Source organism: Impatiens glandulifera, chromosome 5 (assembly GCF_907164915.1).
Source record: "Impatiens glandulifera chromosome 5, dImpGla2.1, whole genome shotgun sequence".
Classification (NCBI taxonomy): Eukaryota; Viridiplantae; Streptophyta; class Magnoliopsida; order Ericales; family Balsaminaceae; genus Impatiens; species Impatiens glandulifera.
In genome coordinates this window covers 52,576,671-52,592,453 of record NC_061866.1, presented here as the reverse complement: position 1 = coordinate 52,592,453, position 15,783 = coordinate 52,576,671, and the positions used below count along the sequence as shown (strand labels likewise).

At 34.2% G+C, this 15,783-nt stretch overlaps 3 protein-coding genes and 1 non-coding gene across 7 annotated transcripts; 1 reads left to right on the top strand and 3 right to left on the bottom strand.

Moving 5' to 3' along the window:
* The first annotated feature begins 2,082 nt into the window (after positions 1–2,082).
* Positions 2,083–2,424, top strand: LOC124939688 (RING-H2 finger protein ATL14-like). Its single transcript, XM_047480138.1, has one exon. It carries the CDS (start codon positions 2,083–2,085, stop codon positions 2,422–2,424), a length of 342 nt encoding a protein of 113 aa, XP_047336094.1.
* A 19-nt stretch (positions 2,425–2,443) lies between these two features.
* On the bottom strand, positions 2,444–2,515 carry TRNAD-GUC. Its single transcript has one exon. It is a non-coding gene; the product is annotated as a tRNA-Asp (tRNA).
* A 1,060-nt stretch (positions 2,516–3,575) lies between these two features.
* On the bottom strand, positions 3,576–8,580 carry LOC124938779 (bromodomain testis-specific protein). Of its 3 annotated transcripts, none has more exons than XM_047479285.1 (8): positions 8,415–8,580; positions 6,882–7,573; positions 6,596–6,673; positions 6,278–6,521; positions 5,491–5,590; positions 4,990–5,119; positions 4,289–4,681; positions 3,576–4,026 (listed from the first exon to the last, which is right to left on the bottom strand). In XM_047479285.1, exons 2-8 carry the CDS (start codon positions 7,485–7,487, stop codon positions 3,823–3,825), a joined length of 1,755 nt encoding a protein of 584 aa, XP_047335241.1. In that variant the 5' UTR covers positions 7,488–7,573; positions 8,415–8,580; the 3' UTR covers positions 3,576–3,822. The 3 variants fall into 3 exon arrangements, with proteins under 3 accessions (XP_047335241.1, XP_047335240.1, XP_047335242.1); XM_047479284.1 differs by having other exon boundaries at positions 6,882–7,535; XM_047479286.1 differs by lacking the exon at positions 8,415–8,580 and adding an exon at positions 8,115–8,337 and having other exon boundaries at positions 6,882–7,535.
* A 1,343-nt stretch (positions 8,581–9,923) lies between these two features.
* Positions 9,924–14,117, bottom strand: LOC124937720 (leucine-rich repeat receptor-like serine/threonine-protein kinase BAM3). Of its 2 annotated transcripts, XM_047478039.1 has the most exons (4): positions 13,137–13,277; positions 11,289–13,066; positions 10,726–11,139; positions 9,924–10,584 (listed from the first exon to the last, which is right to left on the bottom strand). In XM_047478039.1, the coding sequence occupies exons 2-4, from the start codon at positions 13,024–13,026 to the stop codon at positions 10,160–10,162; spliced, it is 2,577 nt and encodes an 858-aa protein (XP_047333995.1). In that variant the 5' UTR covers positions 13,027–13,066; positions 13,137–13,277; the 3' UTR covers positions 9,924–10,159. The 2 variants fall into 2 exon arrangements, with proteins under 2 accessions (XP_047333995.1, XP_047333993.1); XM_047478037.1 differs by having other exon boundaries at positions 11,289–14,117.
* Between the last annotated feature and the right edge of the window lie 1,666 nt (positions 14,118–15,783).

Below are 15,783 nucleotides of genomic sequence, written 5' to 3'. Positions count from 1 at the left end.
TAATTTATTCACTAAACTTATAAAAATACACAATTTATAATTTTTTTAGCAACTCTCTCCAAATAAAATTGACAGACTTCATGATTTTAACCAATTATTTAATTTCAGTGCACAAATATTTAAATATATGTAAGATATAATTTTGACTAAAAAAACCTGGTTTTGAAACCCGATCCGTCTACTAGGAGCGGCAAATCCAATTAATTGGTCTTTCAATTGGGCGACGGATCGGCAAATCCAATTAATTGGTCTTTCAATTGGGCTGGATTGATAAAAAAATCGAAAATGCAATAACCCAAATAAATTCGGTTAACTCGCTGGTTAGAGCTGAATTTCAGCAGTTCCATTCTTCTTCTTTTTTATAGTTTCCAATGAGTTTACTGTTTATCTATTAATGTTCCTATCGAAGATAATGAGGTGATTCATAATGTTGGTGATATTTTATTGAGACTTATTTTTGTGAATGGTTTGAGTGTTTTTCGAATAATTAGTAATTGATATTTATTTTATTTATATTAATCCATGAGTTAAAAATTTGTGTTTATGTTAATTATGTTGTCCCTAATAGAGTAAATGAATCAATTATAATTATGAAATAATATTTTGATATCTATTTTGACTATTATGATATAAACAATAGAGGTTTATTTTTTTATTATTTTGTTATCATGTGAAATTCAAGTTGACCCACCGGTGGTCACTGGAATTTCAAAACTGTGTTAAAAAGTGTTTTGAAAAAAATTGATTTTAAAATTAATTCTCAATAAATTAAATATATTAGAAAAAATCAAATTAAGTTAATATCAATGCAATAAACATCTTGGCTTAACTTATAAATAATATGAAGATATTTAATCAGGAAATATGTTATAAATTTATTTATTTATTTATTTATAACATCATAATGATGTACTCTTTTGTTTTTATTTTAAACATATAAATACACAAATAATAGTTTATTAAAAATATATTTTAATCACCTATAACTATATAAACATTACAATTGCCCAAAATTCATCACAATCTTCTAAATTACACTAATTTTTATAATATTTCAAAGACAGACATTAATTTAAAATATATATATATATTAGTTCCATTTAATATATTTTACAAACAAAATCAAAAAATTACCATCAATCAATATTTTGTAAATAAATCACAATTTAGTTAAATATTCCAAACTAAACAAGTTCTTAATCAATCAAATAATATTTTTCATGTATGTGTGTGGTTGCAGCTAGGCCAATCAGTCCCAACCAATTATCATCTATAAATGTTCATAGTTTATTGTTTAGGTGCAAAGCGAGTAGATAACCCTAGTTTTGAAAACAGAAAATATAGTTAGATTGAATTTAAATTTATCCAGAAAGTTGTGCAATCCAATCATCTATCATCCTAATTCACTACATTTGTGTTAGATGGAAGATTGTTTATTTTAAAACCAGAATGATGCAAGTTATTTGTGAAGGATTTACAGAGATAAATAAAATTGGACAGAAAGACCTAAAGATGATTTTATTTGACTTTTTTATCCGCGCATAAAATTAAACGCGCTGGTGACATCTTTTAGTTTTTTTTGGACGAAAATGTCTTCATTGCGAGACGCAACTGGGTGCATTGTGAAAAGTCCACAATTGGGAGACGCAACCCTGGTTACAAGACGCAACCGACATTCGCGAGATGAAAAAAAAAAACCGTCTCGCGAATGTCGATTGCGTCTCTCGATTGTGGACTTTTCACATGACATTTGTGAACTTTTCACATGACATCCGGTTGCGTCTCGCAACGAAAACATTTTCGTCCAAAAAAATAAAAGGTGTCACCAACGTATTAAAATTTATGTGCTAACCATAGATCCAAATAAGCTAATCTTTAAGATCATTCAGTCAAATTTCCCCTAAAAAAATATATTTGAGGTTCTTCCTTATAGAATAAAACAATTATTAATATAATTTAGGCCGTCCTTAGTTGGTCTAAATAATTTAGACATTATCGAGGAATTTGGCTTGGTATTTTTGGAATGTATTAATAATCTAAAACACATCATAATAAATATAAAAAAGACACATAAGATTAAACATGGAAGTGGCAACAGTTGGGATGTTGGTATGCGTAGGGACTGCCCTTTTTGCGGGTACTCACTTATGCGCGACATGGAAGATCTTCATCGGAGAATCCGAAGAAGATCTTCTGTCACCTGCGGCGGATGAACTGCCGCCGGAGTATGCTTACGAAGAAGAGGATGATGAAAGTGTAGTAGTAGAGTGTGCAGTGTGTTTGGAGAGGTATAGGGCGGGTGAGAAATGCAGGCTGCTTCCTGGCTGTAATCATAGCTTTCATTCACAATGCATTGATCCATGGCTTATCAAGACACCAATATGCCCCATTTGCAGATCATCTTGCATGCCTTCAAAAATTTGAAAGAAAAGTAAAAGAGTGACGCCGTTGCCGGGGATCGAACCCGGGTCACCCGCGTGACAGGCGGGAATACTTACCACTATACTACAACGACTTGGTGTTCTTTGGATAATAATTATATCATTAAATAACTTATTTAATTTTCGAATTATTGGTATTAATATTTGGTTTGTGGAGGATCTTTTAATATTATTATTTTCTTATTTAATCCTAGCTTCTTTGTTTTTCAGTAACTCATTTTGATTATTTTTGATGAGTAAGATATATGGCTTCCTTTATTTAAAAGACAAAGTATAATGTTATATTGGGAAAATTTCACGAAATGACCCTAATAAAAAGTTTAAATGATCTGGTGACCAGCGCACATATTTTTTTGACAAAATTGTCCATGTCGCGAGACGCAACCGGATAACATGTGAAAAATTCACAAATCGTGAGACGCAATCGGCAATCGCGAGACGTAAATTTTTTCAAAACAAATAAATAAATTTGTATCTCGCGATTGCCGGTTGCGTCTCGCGATTGTAGACTTTTCACAAGGTATCCGGTTGCGTCTCGCAACGGGAACATTTCGTTAAAAAATATGAAGTGGTCACCAGAAATTTAAAATTATGCGCTGATTACCGATTCATTTTAGTCTCTTTGTAGGGTCATTTCGTCAATTTTTTTTATTATATTACCCGTTTGTTTTGAAAACAGCTGGAGTGTTTTTGAGATTGAGCGAAAAATTTTATTAAATTTTTTAGTCCAAATGTTTATTTCATTTAAATCATTATCCAGATAAGTTATTTAAAAAAAAATTAAAATATTTTTGTTCTGTCTAAACCTAGATCCGGATATGTGGGTTTCCAAATTGGTATATAAAATTGAATATAAAGTGAAAATAACTATTACAGTCCAATAAGTGAAAAAAAAATGCCACAATGAAGTAGGCCTTTTTTCTATTCTTAGAATTGCTTGGATTGGAATGTAAACAAAAGTGACAAGTTTTATGAAAATTTTGTAGATCACAAGTTTTTTGAAAATGTGCAAAATGTAGGTAACAAAAAAGTTGGTGAATGAAAAAAGAGTCAAATTCAAACTTTTGTTCCTCCAGCTTCTTCCTCCATACTATTTAAATCTTAAACAAAATACAAATAAGTTAAAACGATTTGAATAAGAAAATAAAACAGCTTATATCCAATAATAAACTGAAATAGAATGAAGAAAACATTCAGAGTAAATGACATTTACTAGCTTAGCTAGTAGGGTAAAAAGAAAGATTGGGTGGGGAGACACACTAAACATAAACATATCCCCCTTCCTCCCCCTAACAGTAAGTGTACATTTAAAATTGCATTAAATTTCCACATGCAAGTTTGCTGGTTCAATCTGTTAAAAGGCTAAAAAGAAGAATTTGATTCACCTCATAAAACTAGAAATAGCATCATCAATGGGATTACTCGCTGCCGATGATGATTCCTTTTGCCGTACCAACGAATGTGGCCCATTCCACACAGATCTTGGATTCTTAGGAAACAAAATTCCGCATAACTCTAGCATGTTGGGATTCTCAAATCGCCTCAGCTTCTCAATCATCTCCCTTCTATGCTTCTTCTTCTTCTCCTACAAAGTACAACCCCCCCCACCAACAATATCAGTCCTTTAGTCACAGACAAGAAAAATACAAAACCATAGAAAACCCCCATCTGGGAACACTTTTGTTTTCAAACTTTTTCTTTTAAAACAAGGGTTTTTTCCCTGGGGGGAAGCTTAGCATTATCCCCCACATCAATCATTCCTATTCAAACGTTTCTAGATACAGAAACAAATGTATTTCTTCAAATGGGGCCATTAATATAGTAAAAGAGAGAAATATAACTGTCACCTTTTCAGCCTGTTGTTCAACCAAAGTAGTTTCTTTCTCAGCATGCATTGGTGTTGTTTCTCTTGTCAAGTCAATTTCAACATGCTCTGTTGTATGAGGAGGGCGGAGATCCTGCATATCCTGTTCGTCTTTCGATCTATAGCTTGAAGGTGAATGTTCATCACTTCCTCCTTCTCCTCTAACCTGATGATTCTCTTCTCTTTCTTCCTCTTCTTCTTCTTCCCCCTCTTCCTCTTCCTCCTCCAATTCCTCTCCCTCCTCCCCTCTCAATAGAGGAGGATTATGTAGCTGATAATCCATTTCCATCTTTTCTTCTTCACCAGCATCAGTGTTGGGGCCTAGCGGCGTATCCACATTCGATGAAGTATATGGACTACCCATAGGTGAAAGCTCCTTGAAGAATGGAAATTTCAATATTTAGTCAATAAAAATAGTTCACAACTATATTTGATTTTAAAATAGGAGTTGTCTCATATTCATGTGAGACATGGATATTGGCCGAGTTCAATAGGATCCACAAAATTGAAATCAATAAACATTTTTTGTTGAATTGAATAGAATTGAGCAGAGTAAATAAAAAGCTTAATAATGACTTTGTACTGTTATGGACACCGTATCAAAAATTAATGATTACTATCTCCACAGGGGGTAGAGAAATAGAAAGATGATAACTTAAAAGGCAAATAATCCTTATGTTGTACCTCTTGAGCCAGGTGACTGTCGCTCTTTCCTTGATCTGGATCCAGAATTCGAGTACTCTCTTCACGCTCCTTTCTCCGCCGAATCATAACACATATAGCACACAAGCAGTCTTCTTTGTGTTTCTTAAACCTAAAAATGAATACAGCAGTAAGAGACAACAGAAAGAGACGGATATATATATATAAAGATTATTAGTGGGCCTTTGTAACGTTTGAACGCATATTGCGCTCTTTTTATAAAAAGTTGACTTTTTTTAAAAAAAAAATTATTAATGGGTTGGGTTTCAAACACTAAGGAACAGTCCAACCTATGAAAGTAAGAAATTATTCGCCAAACAAATAAAAAGATGGTTCAATTTAAGAAACAAATTGATGGGCCTTAATTGCAGATTTTGCTACATCTTGAGATGCCAACTTATTTACGCAACTAAGCAACAGACCATTAATCTTATTATGTTGAATCCTAAAGCAATTAGACAAAAGATAAATCCGAGGATATACCCATGACGTTTCCCTGCCTTAGCCTTTGATTGTCCACCTTTCATGGGTGTCTTGGCCGTGCTGGAAGGTGGACCATCCTTTGCATCAGTAATATCAAGGACTGCATAATTGAGAACCTAACTTAGTATATTCAAAATTAATAATCACTCACAGACTAAATTAAATAGACTTGTGTCAATTGCGATCTTTCCAAGATTTGAAGTATCGTATCTTTGTATTAGTTCTTTTGTGTTGAGCATAACAATGACTGGTTATCCAACATTATATTATTCCAATTTAAGTACAGTACATACATAAGTTTGCTATTTGAACACAGTAAAATAGAAAGGGTATATATTAGTAATATTTTTTTAACAAATTACAAAACACTGAAACAGTAGAAGATGGACATTTGTCAAATCAAAGTAAAATTAGTTTTATCCAACTACAGCTTATGATTATCAAGAAAATATAAAAAAGAAAAAAGAAAAAGAGAGAGGATAAAAGGCCATTTAGTATGTTAAATGAAGAATTTAACATAACATCAGTAGACAGAGGAAAAACATGATTGAATGCAACAGAACAAATTAGAATACTCTTTTTAATTAAAAAGGAAAAAGCAACAAACCAATGGAAGCTGGCAGTAGATGAAAGGACATAAAAAGTAGATGCGACACTCTGAGAGGGAAAAATTCAAGACCATTTGCCCAATGAGAGATAAGCTTATAAGGTCAAAGAGAGTAAAGAAACCATTATCCCAAAGCTCAAAAGAGAAATGAGGTCAGTTGAAGCAGTCGGTAAGCCTTACCACTAGTCCCATGAGATTGATCACTGTACAATCCAGCTGCTGTCCAGTACTTTGCAAAGTTCTTTTTCACTCGTTTCAACAGCTCCACAACATAATCACCTTTATTATTGTACTTAAAACAGTTACTCCAGATGAATTGCACATCCTTAAAGACATCTTTAGAACTCATGTACTTTGAACGACTCTCAAGATTCTTGCATATTGTACCAAAATCCATGGGTGTGTCAATGACATCAAAATAATCCTGTATTGAGTATAAGATGTTAACCTAGAATAGGAAAGCATGCATATAGAAAAAACATTAAAACAAATACTCACAGGTATTCCCAATGCTACAGGATCAACAGGTGCATTGAAGGGCTCAGCAGCCTCCATTTTCATGATCTTTCTAATAACCTAGGACAAAAATACTCGGGAATCAACAAATAAATACTAAACATAATGACTGCCTTTGCAGCATTTTTTTTTAAGATTGTCCGGTTGTGAAGGCTGACTTTGCAGCATTTTTGAGAAAGGTCAACTTTTATTAAAAATAACGCAAAATGCGTTCAAACGTTACAGAAGGGAAGGAAAAAAAACAAAATATTGTCACAAATCACAATACCTCCAAGGCAGTATTTAGATCTTGCTCACTATGTCGAAGATGTCGATCAACAGAAGCTTCTTTCTGGCGTAACTTATCAGCATGCAGTATTGTGGCACTAGTACACGGATTCATGACTGATGATCCTAAGCTCCTTGAAGACTTGATTTTTATGCTTCCACCTTTCTTAGGTGGATGCCCTGAAATAGCAGTAGTTATATCTGGCAATGAGTTGGCACTGTCCTCTGTTTTCTCACTAACAGCCCCTTGCTTTTCCAAACCCACTTGAAGGCTACTTCTATCAGTATCACTCTGTGTATAAGCATCTGAAGAACCAAGCTGTGACTCTAATGTTTTGGAAGTCTTGATCTTGACCTTCATACGCCCATAAACCAGATTTTCAGCTGGTTTCTTAACCAATGCCTCAGTATCAATAGTTTCTTGTTTCGCTGTTTGGTTAATTCCAGTTGGAGATAATGTCTCAACTTCCATTTCAGTTCCAGCCTCATCTTCATTCTCATCCAAACCAGAATTTTCCTCTGAATCAACATCTTGGGGAGCCTCCCCTATTGAGGCATCTGGGACTTTCTTTGCTTTCCCTTTCTTGTTACCACGCTTCCGCTTCATGTCTCAACTACTAAAACTATATCTATAAATCTTATTCTGTCACGGCTTCTGCAAGTTGTAGCACCAAAGTATCAGATTTTGGCCTCCTATGACACATATATTAAGCTAATAATATTTACGAGAACTTAATGTTATAGGTCTAATAAGTGAGGAAAACAATAAAGGTTCTATTTGAACTAGCATAGCATGTTCCATAACACAAGTTCAACAGTGCTACCAAAAAAACAAAGACGAAAAAGGGAAATCACTTAAACCATGTTTTTTAAGAAGGTCGTCGCTTTCAGATGAACTAGTTTGCATCCCTAAGGTTTTTCAACCCATCAATTTAATTACTCACATATATTGAAACCAACACCTTCATCCACTTCAAGAAGAAACAATTGGTTTGGTCTGTACTTCATTATCAGATGCTAATAGGATGATCAGATTTAGCAATAACACATTAACACTACACTACAAGCCCCAAAAGCCCACCAAAAGTTAGGCATATTACATACCACATACAAGCACCAAATCTAAGAAAAAATCTATGAATTCAGAAGGGTTATCAAATTAACAGGAGTGGTGGGAGAAGTGAAATTCAAAGACACTGAATTGTAAATTGGTGATAACAACATTCAAACCTACGTTGATCCAACAGCCACATAAAATAGGTGAACCATAGAAGAAAAAGAAGTCATGTTTTCATCAACAAAACCACATGAGACAGGTCTTTCGCCACATTCAATATGCAAATAGACACAGATTCATTTCAGATTTTAAGATCTTCACGGATTTGAACTCTTGGTCTGAATTATGTTAATTCCAATTGAACCCATTTGAGCTAACGTTACAATGAGAGAATTATAGGGTTACATTTTCGAGCAAGAGAAAACAGACGAAACCCTAATCTAATACGAATAGATATTGACGAAGAGGAAGTATTACCGGTCGAGTAGCGATTTACAGGTCCGGTTCAAAAGCCACCGGCCCAACGTCAGCTAACAGCAAGAGAGAACAAAAAGACTCCGAGCAAACCCCACGATCGGAAACAGGTGCGTGTGTGTGAGAGAGAGAAGAGAGAGAGAGGAAATTAATTTTTTTTTTCTTTTTCTTTTACGCTCTTACAAACTATTTTCAATAAATATCAAGTATGCTCCTAAATTTGTAGATAATGACCAAATAGATCTTTAACTTATAAAAGGTCATATAAAACTTATTGGGCTCGTATCTAATTGTAGGATAGGAATGACAATGGGCCGTCCTATTTATACCGTATTCTTTATATATAAAAAAATTTAAAAAAAAAAATATTTTTTTAATAAAAAATAATAGGTAGAGAAAATTTAGAAAAAATTAGGCTAAAAAAGTAAAAAAAAATTAGAAGAGTAAATGAGATTAACTAAAAATAAATAAAAATTCTCTTTTCTCTCTCACACTTCTTTTTACTTAATTCCGTGATACCTCGTTCTCTTCTCTGTCAGCATATCACTATCTTTTTTTAATATTATATATATTATAATATATTTAAATTTTATATTATTTTAAATAAATAAAATTAAAATTCTTATAAAATATAAAAAATAAATAAATATATTAGTGATATTTTATATATTTAATTGTGTTTATTAGTGTTCAGAACATAATCATAATAAAACTAATATTATTCTTGATTATCGGTCAACATATAAATAAAACTGTCTCTAATGAGATAATTAGGATTGAAAACGAGAGAATATATGTTGTAGTCTCGTCAAACAATGTAATGATAGTATAATTAATAATTTATACTGAATTAATTTTTGTTAATATTTTTTTTTTATTAAGATATTCTGTCTTATTTTTTAAAAATATTTTGACTTAAAATTTAACAATACATTTTGTTAACAAAAATATGTTGCAACAATGATGAAATTGTAAACCATAAATCCATATATATACTATATGATTCAAAATAATTGGTTGATTGGACTCTATAAATTATGATTAACTTTTTAAGTGAAAATTGTTTGAAATTGACGTGTTAAAGTAGTTTAATTTTTTTTTTTATTGAAAGTATATAATCATGATAGAATATTATGATAGCCTCCTTCATAATAATAATAATAAAATATTTAAATTATTAAAAAAAAAATCATTTTATAAAAAAAATGAAGAGACTTTCTTGATTATTTAAAAATTAAATTAATTAGTTTTAATTTTTGAAATATATATATATTTATAAATTTATATATAATAATAAAATATATATTTTTTAAATAAATAATATTTTAATTCATAAATTAATTTATTTGATTGATAATAGAATAACAATTTGATCTTCAATAATTGGAGAGGGTCTTATAATTATTTTCAAATTGAGTTTTGTTAATGTTATTTTGATATATATTTTTAACAAGTTCTTAGGTGATGTAAATTTTATGGAAATTGAAAATTTGAAAATGAAATCTAAAGATGTATAGAATAAGCATTTACACCATATAATACATATTACACAAAACAATACACATTCTCATTGTATTGAAAAACCCTTCTATCTATTTTAGTCCCATATAATTAGTTTTTACTTCTAATAGTTGCATCAACTAAAAAATAATAAGTAAAATAAAACTATGGCATCATGAAATTCAACCTCTTTGAAGACATTATTAAGAAAAACAATAAACTATCAAAGATTGAAGTTTGTTCGTCTCTCAAACAAGCGAATCTTTGTTTATCTTAGGACTAAACTCGATTTTTTCAAGACATTCAACTGTGTTACAAACACTTGACGACGATGAAGATTGACAATGTTGCGGGGAATGACGAGGAAGTTCCGATAACATTTGAATGACCTCTCTCATTGTTGGTCTTTCGACACTATTCTCTTGAACGCATAACATAGCAACGAAGAGTAGGTGCGAAGCCTCGTCTTGGGGAATCGTGGCCATCAATCTCGGATCGACAATATGAGAAGCTCTCTCTTTTCGCCCACTAGTAATTTTCTTGACCCATTGTACAATGTCGACACCATCTCCGAACTCACCCACAGGGCGCCTTCCCGTTAATAGTTCTAAGAGAACAACTCCGAAGCTATAAACATCACTCTTTTCGTCTACTCTTAATGTGTATGCATATTCTGTAATGATACCAAAAAAATGAGGTAAAAAAAGGTTTTATTATAATTAAGAAGTGACAATTCTTTAAGACAGCCATTTATTTAAAATGTAAAATTTTATTTGAAATAATTTGAAAGGAGTTAGAATTAAGAGAAACGTACCAGGCGCTATATACCCATAAGAACCTGCGATCGCCGACATGCATTCCGATGCACCGCCGCCGGCGAGATACTTGGCCAGTCCAAAGTCGGCGACATGGGCTTCAAAGTTGGAATTCAGAAGAATGTTGTTCGATTTCACGTCTCTGTGCACGATCAACGGCGAACAATCATGATGAAGATAGCAGAGCCCACTCGCCGCTTCCATGGCAATTTTGTATCTCAATCTCCATCCCAGAATGCTTCCTTTCTTCCCGTGAAGAGTATCTCCTAAGCTCCCATTACGCAGGTACTCATAGACCAGTAAGTTCGTTTCCTTGTTTGAACAGAAGGCTAGTAATCTTACTATGTTTCGATGTCTGATGTTGCCTAGCGTTCGAATCTCAGCTCGAAATCCATGATCATGGCTAGCAGTACCTGTTAAATGCATTCAATTTGTGTTAGTTGTGATTTGTGAATAGGTGATGAAAGTGTACTACAATCTGTTTGATTAAATGCGTCAATGAGTATGACTTTATAAATAGTAACATGCATATGTGATAAATAAAATTTACAAGTTAACCTACCAAATCCAAGTAGCTTCTTGACTGCAATTTCGACTCCATTAGGCATTTTCCCATGGTAGACAACTCCAGCTCCTCCCCTTCCGATGACATTGCCATCTTTCATGCATTCCAGGACGTCTGAGATTGTGAACTCCGCCTTCTGGAAGGTGGTCATTTTCCAGGAAGATGTGTTGCTTTTCTTGAAAGTTTTAGCCTTGATTATGGCTGCAGCAACAAAAACCAGGGAGCAAAGTAACATGCCCAGTGCAAATACTAGCTTGAACTCTGCCGAGGTCTTCCTGGTTGGTTTTGTGAATGATGTGAAGTTGCAGGGATTGTTGAGGAGTGGTCCACAAAGTCTAGGGTTCCCTGCAAAGGATGTGACATTGAAGAAGGCAAATTGACCAGACTCCGGAAGATTTCCAGACAGATCATTGAAGGAGAAGTCTGCTATTGTTAGGCTTTTCATCAGGCCAATTGATTTAGGTATGACCTCATTGAAGTGGTTCCTTGACAAGTTTAGGTAATTCAATATCCGAATATTGGAGATTTCAGATGGGATTGAGCCAGAGAGGTTGTTTTTGCTCAAGTCAAGATAGGTGAGATGTTGACAATTCCCAATTTCAGGTGGGACTTCTCCGGTAAGCATATTCCCATTTAGGTCAAGCTTTAGGACTTGTTGCAGTTCTCCTATGGAAGGGGGTATTGGACCAGAGAACTGGTTCCCACTAAGAAGGAGAATTTGGAGAGAAGATAAATTTGAAATGGAAAATGGTAAAGAACCGGATAGAAGATTGTTTGAAAGGTTCAGTTCACCCAATTTATCTGGCTTTGAATTTGAGTCAGGGTTTTCGGACAATGTTCCAGACAAATAATTGCTTTCGAGCTCAAGTAAATTTAACTCGGGCAGGTAAATAAAGCCAATGGGGATGCTACCGTTGAAGTAGTTTTGCCCTAGCCTTACCCTAACAAGGCTCATGCAATGTCCCAAGCTGTCCGGAATCGGGCCAAACAGAAAGTTCTTTAGGAGAATCAAAATCGTAAGTTGATTTGAATCACACAGGTGAGAAGGGATAGTACCAGTAAGCTTGTTCGATGACAAATCGAGTTCTTTCAACTTCCCATTTTGACCAAGACTTGCAGGGATCATTCCGGTGAAGTTATTCATCCACAAATTGAGAAAAGATAACTCGGGCAAGTCTGATACATAGTCAGGTATTGACCCATGTAGCCTATTCATAAACAAGTTCATAAGCCTGAGTTGCTTGAGATTGGAAAGCTCGTAAGGGACTTCCCTGGTGAGCACGTTGTTGGAAAGATCAAGATTGACCAAGTTGGTGAGATTTCCCAATTGCTTAGGAATTGTATTGGAAAGCATATTAGTATGCAAATAAAGTGATTCTAGGGACCTCAAATTTCCCAGCTCATGCGGAATCGAACCGTCCAACTCACAAGCTGAAAGATCTAAGTACACTAGATTCACTAGTTTGGCCAATTCTCTTGGAATGCCACCTTCGAAAACATTGTAGTGACCCAACTCAAGTTTCTTTAAGTTGGTCAGATTGCTCAATTCACCTGGAATTTTCCCATTCAGATCGTTTCCAGCCAACGACAAGGTCTCTAAGGACACAATATCGCCATAACGTTGCGGAATCTCGCCATAGAAGTAGTTCCCCACCAAGTCCAAATGCCTAAGCTTCTTCAGTGACAAAATCCCAAGAGGTAGAGGAGTTTTAAAGTTATTATCATAAGCATCCATAATCTCCAAGCTTGGAAGACTTGAATAGTCCCATTCAAGGCTGCCAGTAAAATGATTTATTGATATGTTCAGAAATTGAAGTGAACTCAAGTTTGCAATGTTAATCTCACCGGTGAAGTTGTTCCCAGCAAGGGAAAGTTCTCTGAGCCTATCGAGGCTGGAAAGAACAGGTGCAACAGAGCCGCAGAGGTTCATGTCTGATAAATCGAGCGAAGAAACCCTCCCTTCAAAGCATTTGATTCGGACCCATGAACAAACTGACCTTGGGTCTGAAGCGTTCCAGCTGCTTAATGCAGGTTGGGCAAATTCGAACCCTGCCTTTAGAGTGAGTAAGGCTTGGAAATCAGTAGTAAGAGAAAATGAAAGAGAGGTACCCACTAGAGAGAACAAAGTTAGTAAAATGTAAACAGGCACCATATTCTCTTGGAAAATTTTCTGTCAAGGAAACAGAGGTTGGGAGGAGTTGAGGATGAGTCTGTTGAGTTTAAGAGCTAGGACAACAATGCTTTTTTTGAGAAAAGAAGGAATCTGAGGTATTTCAAATGTGTATAAATTTGAAGCATCAATCATCTTCAAAAGAAAGAAAGAGACTTCAAATTCAAGGAAGGAGATAAACCTTTCCTTTTCTCCCTTTGCTTTACTTTCCTTTTCTCTCTCGGAGGAGAAGAAGGTTATAGCTGTGTTATATTGCTACTAAAACTGCGCTGATGGTTAGCTATATCTCTATGTATGTCTATCTATCATGGACTTCTTTAATCAAAGGTAGGATAAAAAAAGAAAAGCAGAGAGGGTTTGTGGGAATGGTGATTGGAAAAAGCAGTTGTTGGATAACAGAAATTTAAAGCTCGAATTAGGAGATAAAGTAAAGCTCAGTCTTCAAATCTCTTTCTCTCTCCACGCATACTTTCTTTTTCTTCCTTTTGTTATGACAAGAATACCCTTTAGCTTTAATAGAAGGATACTCCTTCAGTTTTCAGTGATAAATGATGCAATTACACTTTCGGGCCTGGTTGGAGACTCATCATGATTGTTCCATACATGACAGCTATGTATGATGTGCTGATGAACCATGATCATGTCTGAGAGAGAAGAGGAGAGACAAAAATAAAGTTAAAAACAAGGAAAGAATGGAAGGGGGCCTATATAATAAATACATGCCACCATTATGAAATCATTATGTCAACTAACCTGGGATAAGAAGCTGACTGAAAACTGACCATCTTAGTCAAGATTCAAAACTTCAAATAGTAGCTTCATTAACTTTCTGCTTCTGGAATGGGTTATGATAATAATTTTGAGTTTTGGTTTGGTAAAACTCTCTTATACATCATCTGTATATTGTCCATAAAGCTAATTATATAAAGCCATTGCCTTTTAGTCCTGGAACCAGGAAGATGAAAGTGATTGATATTATTGTTACCCATACAGTTTTCGAGCAGTCAGTTGATTTAACATGAATTAAGATTCATGCGTCCAATTTGGAATCTACAACTGGATGCAATGACGGGTCGTAGTACATCTTACTATTAGATCTTATAAGTTTTAAGATTATTGATGCATGTCAGAGCTTTAGGTAAAGCACTAGAATGATTTGCAAAATAAAAATTGTGATTATGTACTTTCATTTCATGTCGGGTGCATAAAATGGAGTGTTACTTTTCTTTTCCCCAAAGCCCACTTGTTGTGATTTTTACTGATCAGTGTTTGTTGGGGATTGGGAACATGTGGCCTGCAACAACAGGAAGTAAAGATGGTGATTATTAATAAATCATTACAATGTTTTGTTTGGATCATCCATTTATGTGTGTTTTTGAATGTATAGGACTGAGCATAGGGGAGGTTGCAATGCATGAAAGGAAGAACCTATGGAAGCTTTTCATCACTCTGCTCTGCTTTGCTTTATTCCTTCTTCCTTCCTTGCCCCCCCATAGGAATGGACCAACTATCCAGGTACTACTGATACCTTAATATTTTTAATAGCTTTAATTTTGGGTGTGTTTATGCATTTAGATGACTAGATGTATATTATTTTTGCTAAGAATCTTTAGTAGTGTTTATATTATTTAGAGTAAATATGGAGTAGTCTTAAAGGGCGGGCTCAAAAGCAAAAGCAGAGATTGAGGGAGAGAGAGAGAAATACATATGCTTTTGATCTTCCACTTCATAAAGTAAAGAAACTACTAATAAATAAAGTAAAGAAAAAGAAATCCATGCATGAATCCCCTCTTGATCACATGGAAAAGAGTGCTCCCGTCTTACCTTGAGAACACACTTTCAAAACAATCCCCACCACCACTCTCTCTCTTCTCTAAAGAGAAAGATCCATGAGCCTTATACATGGGAAAGAGTGCCCTTGTATTAACGTGCCTCCGAATAGGACTCTCCCTTTCACCTTCTCTCTGGCTTTGCCCGCAGAATAGTGCATTATTCAGGTTAGCTTGGCTCCACCTTCAAATTTGCCTATATTAGCCTACTTGAAAACTATTGTTCATATCTATGAATATAACTACATTGATCTTTATATAAAAAAAAGTTAAATATGGTGAAGTACACCTCAATTTCCATTCTTCAGTATAACTACTAATAAATTAAGAATTGATTGTTGAACATTTAATTCAAATTGTGTAATGAGCTAAGTGTCAGAAAAAAACAAATCTTTGACTAAACTAAAAAGGATAATCTAAATTTTAAATACTTGAGGAGAAGAAAGTTATTAAATACTATTTTACCCTTATTGATGTATTTTGATTAATTTTC

Coding starts and splice junctions, on each gene's coding strand:
- LOC124937720 (XM_047478037.1), bottom strand. CDS start 13,443: ATGGTGCCTGTTTACATTTTACTAACTTTGTTCTCTCTAGTGGGTACC. Junction 11,140..11,288: donor CAAGAAGCTACTTGGATTTG/GTAGGTTAACTT, acceptor TGCATTTAACAG/GTACTGCTAGCCATGATCAT. Junction 10,585..10,725: donor TTATGGGTATATAGCGCCTG/GTACGTTTCTCT, acceptor GTATCATTACAG/AATATGCATACACATTAAGA.
- LOC124939688 (XM_047480138.1), top strand. CDS start 2,083: ATGGAAGTGGCAACAGTTGGGATGTTGGTATGCGTAGGGACTGCCCTT.
- LOC124938779 (XM_047479285.1), bottom strand. CDS start 7,487: ATGAAGCGGAAGCGTGGTAACAAGAAAGGGAAAGCAAAGAAAGTCCCA. Junction 6,522..6,595: donor CTGTAGCATTGGGAATACCT/GTGAGTATTTGT, acceptor TACTCAATACAG/GATTATTTTGATGTCATTGA. Junction 4,027..4,288: donor TTGAACAACAGGCTGAAAAG/GTGACAGTTATA, acceptor TGTACTTTGTAG/GAGAAGAAGAAGAAGCATAG.